General features: G+C 40.2%; 1 protein-coding gene across 2 annotated transcripts in view; it reads left to right on the top strand.

Moving 5' to 3' along the window:
• Positions 1 to 4124, top strand: part of Nf1 (neurofibromin 1) — a 244273-nt gene that overhangs the window by 52574 nt on the left and 187575 nt on the right. For both annotated transcript variants that reach the window (XM_028759210.1, XM_028759209.1), the window contains exon 5: positions 3280 to 3386. In XM_028759210.1, coding sequence (XP_028615043.1) covers positions 3280 to 3386 — 107 coding nt within the window. The remainder of the gene's footprint in view (positions 1 to 3279; positions 3387 to 4124) is intronic.

The raw sequence follows: 4124 nt of genomic DNA, 5'->3' as shown, positions 1-4124 counted from the left end.
GTTTTGATTTTAGAGACAGACTTTCTCTGTGTAGCTCCGGTTGTCCTGCAGCTAGCTCTCTGTAGACCAGACTGACCTCCATCTCAGAGACCCTCCTGCTTCTTTCTCCCCAGTGCTGTATTAAAGGCGTGGGCACCACCACCCAACTACATTTCATTTATAATGAAGATCATAAAAATTAGTTGAACTTTACTTTAGGGGTGATATTTAGAAAACGGTGCCCAATCTGGCTTGTTCCCCTGCAGCCACAATGTTCACATTGCTCCTCCTCGGCTATGACCGGGGCTCCGGCTAGCTAGATGCGCAGGCCCTGGCACCCACAAGACGCCAGCGTGGGGGATGGCTCTGCCAATCCCCCCACACTGTATCCACAAAGCTCGGCACTGAATCCCAGACAATATCTGCCATCCTCGCAGTACCCAGTAGAAATGAGACTCTTAAAGCTTAATGATTATCTAAAGGGTTTATATATTTCAAAATGTTCAATCAACAAGCTCCCCACACAATTAGAGTTGTTACCCAGTATCTAACTTTTTGATAGAAGTTTCTCTCAGGACAGCTTTCAACCCATCTGTGGTTCTCCATGGCCGATAGCCTCCTTCTTCCCCTCCCCTTCCTCTATTTCTTCCCCACCCCCTTCCTCTCTTTCTCTCCCAGCTCCACCTTCTCTTCTACTGCCTAATCACCTAGCTTCACTTCGAATACAATGTAGCAGAACATGTATCCTGCTACCCTTTACCAGTCAACAGATGTTCTTTTTGGCGGGGGTGGGGGCAGTATTGGCAATTGAACCCAGGGCTTCGTGTGTCCTACCACTGAGCTACAGCTGTAGTCTTCTTTTTATTTTGAAAAGGGGCTTCACCAAGTTGTTCAGGCTGGCCTGGAACTCAGTTTGTAGATCAATCAGGCTACCCTTGCTAGTATCCTCCCCAACTTTCTTTGAAGCTGTGATTATAGACCTGTAACACCAAAAATAGCTTCTTTAGGCTTTTTTTTATTTGTTTGTTTTTTTTACTAACTGAAAAATTAAACAGCTTTATTCTGCTGAAGTGTCTCATGCTATAGGCTTATTACATACACTTTAAAGTTTTATTTTTATATTGTTTTATATATATTACTTGTGTGTCAGTGCCTGTAGAGGCTAGAAGACGATATGGGATCTCCTGAAGCTGAGATTACAGGTGGTTGTGAGCTACCATGTAGATGCTAGGAACAGAACTTGGGTACTCTGGAAGAGCCGCAAGTGATTTTAAGCAATCTCTCCAGCCCTCATTGTCCTTTCTTACATAGAAGATTAATTGGCTTTTTTATGACAGACTTGTTAATATTTAATTTAGTGATTTGTTTTTCTTATAGAGATGGGTTTCATATATCATCCAGTCAATTGTTAGATATAGATGTTATCTGGACTATCCAACATTTCCCATAAAACTTTAACCTACTTGATAATCTTTGGATCCATTGTTAATTGGAAACGGCAAAAGTAAAAACATTCTTGCCCCCCATCTCACCCCCTTAGCCCCACCTCCCCACCCCCTTGACAAGTGAGGCAGGATCTTACTGTGTAGCTTCAACTTGCCTGGAACTTGCTGTGTAGCTTGGCTGGCCTTGCTATGGCTTGCCGGCAGCTTGTGGAGCTCTCCTGCCTCTGCCTCTCTCTGCCTCTCTCTGCCTCTCTCTGCCTCTCTCTGCCTCTCTCTGCCTCTCTGCCTCTCTGCCTCTGTCTCCAGAATGCTGGGGTTAAAGGTGTGAGCTGCCACATCTGGTTGGGCGCTATCATTCTTTAGTTTTAAGTTGGACTTAACTGTATTTCTTTATGGGTTTTGTGATTGTGAGAATTAAAACCCAGGGCCTTTTGCATTAAATTGTATGCTTTCTCTTTACTACTTTCCTATTTCCCCCTTTTCCCTCACTACTTCCCTTTCTTCCTCCCTCCTTTCTCGAGACCAGGCTTTACTTTGTAGCCCAAACTAACAGTCATCCTCCTGTTTCAGTTTCCTGAGTGCTTGGATGATGGGCTATGATAGGCATAAGCCACCATGCCTAGCTGAAACTAGATTCAAATGTAAAATATTTCAATTTTTTCTTTGTTAAAAATTTTCCTGTATATTTATATCATTTTTGTATAGTGTGATCTAAACAGGGAATGCAGGATAGAGGCCTGCTCCACCATTATTCCTTTTTAGAATGAAGCAATTCTCAGAGTTGGAAAAGCTTACCTGTGAGTTTCTTCTCTCAGTAACTACTGCTCCCCCTCCCCCATGTGAATTGCAGTTGTAGAAAAAAAAGCTGGGGCAGGGGCAGTAGGAAGGCTCAGCAGGTGAAGGTACTTTCTGCCAGCATGATGACCTGGGTTCAGTCCCTGAGACTTGAATGGTGGAAAGGGAGGACAGTTCCCATGTTTGGTTTTCTGATTGATAATGCACGTGCACAGACAATAAATAAATGTAATTTTTATGAAGGAAGAAAATTTGATACTCAAATTATCCCAGTTTTAACAGCTATAGTGTCTACTTGTATAGCTGTATGATTTTGACATGATTATAACAGTTTCTAATTTCCTTTTCTTCAATTTCAGGGAGACCTAGACACATTTGAAATTATGTTTAAATCTTAGAATTAATTTTTTCAGAATTGTCAAGGCTAATGTGAGAAATAGAATTGAGACCTGAGTCTTAAAGATATGAATACAAGGTTTATTGGAATATCACTTTTCGTCATGACTCTTTTTTTTTTTTTTTCGAGATTTTTTTGTCAAGACAATTTTGATTTTTCTCTGTGAGCCCTGGCTATCCTAGAACTCACTCTGTAGACCAGGCTGGCCTTGAACTCAGAAATCCACCTGCCTCTGCCACCCAGTGCTGGGATTAAAGGCATGTGCCACCACTGCCAGGCTTTGTCATGACTCTTAAATTGATTGAATTACTTAGGTTTTTTAATTTAATTTAATTTTATTTTTAATTTATTTATTTATTTATTTATTTATTTATTTATTTATTTTGTTTTGTTTTTTCGAGACAGGGTTTCTCTGTGTAGCCTTGGCTGTCCTGGAACTCACTCTGTAGACCAGGCTGGCCTCAAACTCAGAAATCCACCTGCCTCTGCCTCCCAAGTGCTGGGATTAAAGGCCTGCGCCACCACTGCCGGGCTTTTTTTTTTTTTAAATAAATATGTTTTTATTTTATGTGTCTTCATTCATAAACCCCCTTTCCATTGAATCAGAATCTTGGATTGTTCTAAGACTTAAATGATAAATTTTTGTTGGTTTTTACTTTTCAGGTTACAGGAGTTGACTGTCTGTTCAGAAGACAATGTTGATGTTCATGATATAGAATTGTTACAATATATCAATGTGGATTGTGCAAAATTAAAACGACTCCTGAAGGGTAGGTTTAAATAAATATATCTGCAATTAACCTATAATTAATCTCAGCATTATGGTTATAGTAAATCTGTTTGAACCGGATATCAAAATAGATTTTATAGTGTGTATGTTCTTGTGAAATGACTAGTAATGCATGTGATTGACTAATTTGGGGGGCATTTGAAAATAATACAGTAGAACATGGATTTTATTTTATTTTTGAGACAGGGTCTCTCTGTTTATCCCTGCCTTTCCTGGAACTCATTTTGTAGATTAGGCTAGCCTTGAACTCAGAGATCCATCTGCCTCTGCCCATTGAGTTCTGGGATCAAGAAGGGCGTACATCATCTTGCTCGGCTGAGAACATAGATATTTTAAATCTTGGCAATAAGAACTTTTCTTTTCTTTTTTTTCTTTTCTTTTTTCTTTCCTTTTCCTTTTCCTTTCTTTTCTTTCTTGTTTTAAGATTTTTAAAAAGTTATTTTATATATGAGTGCTCTATCTGCATATACACCTGCATGCCAGAAGAGGGCATTGGATCACATTGTAGAAGATTGTGAGCCACTATGTGGTTGCTGGGAATTGAACTCATGACCTCTGGAAGGGCAGCCAGTGCTCTTAACCGATGAGCCATCTCTCCAGCATGGGAAGTTTTCTTCAGCTACAGGTTTTGCTTTGTTTGTTTGTTTGTTTGTTTGTTTTTCGAGACAGGGTTTCTCTGTATAGCTGTCCTGGAACTCACTCTGTAGACCAGGCTGGC

This window comes from Grammomys surdaster, unplaced genomic scaffold, assembly GCF_004785775.1.
Source record: "Grammomys surdaster isolate TR1022 unplaced genomic scaffold, NIH_TR_1.0 126278, whole genome shotgun sequence".
Lineage (NCBI taxonomy): Eukaryota > Metazoa > Chordata > Mammalia > Rodentia > Muridae > Grammomys > Grammomys surdaster.
The sequence above is the reverse complement of the archived record's forward strand: the minus strand, read 5'-3'. Positions and strand labels throughout refer to the sequence as shown.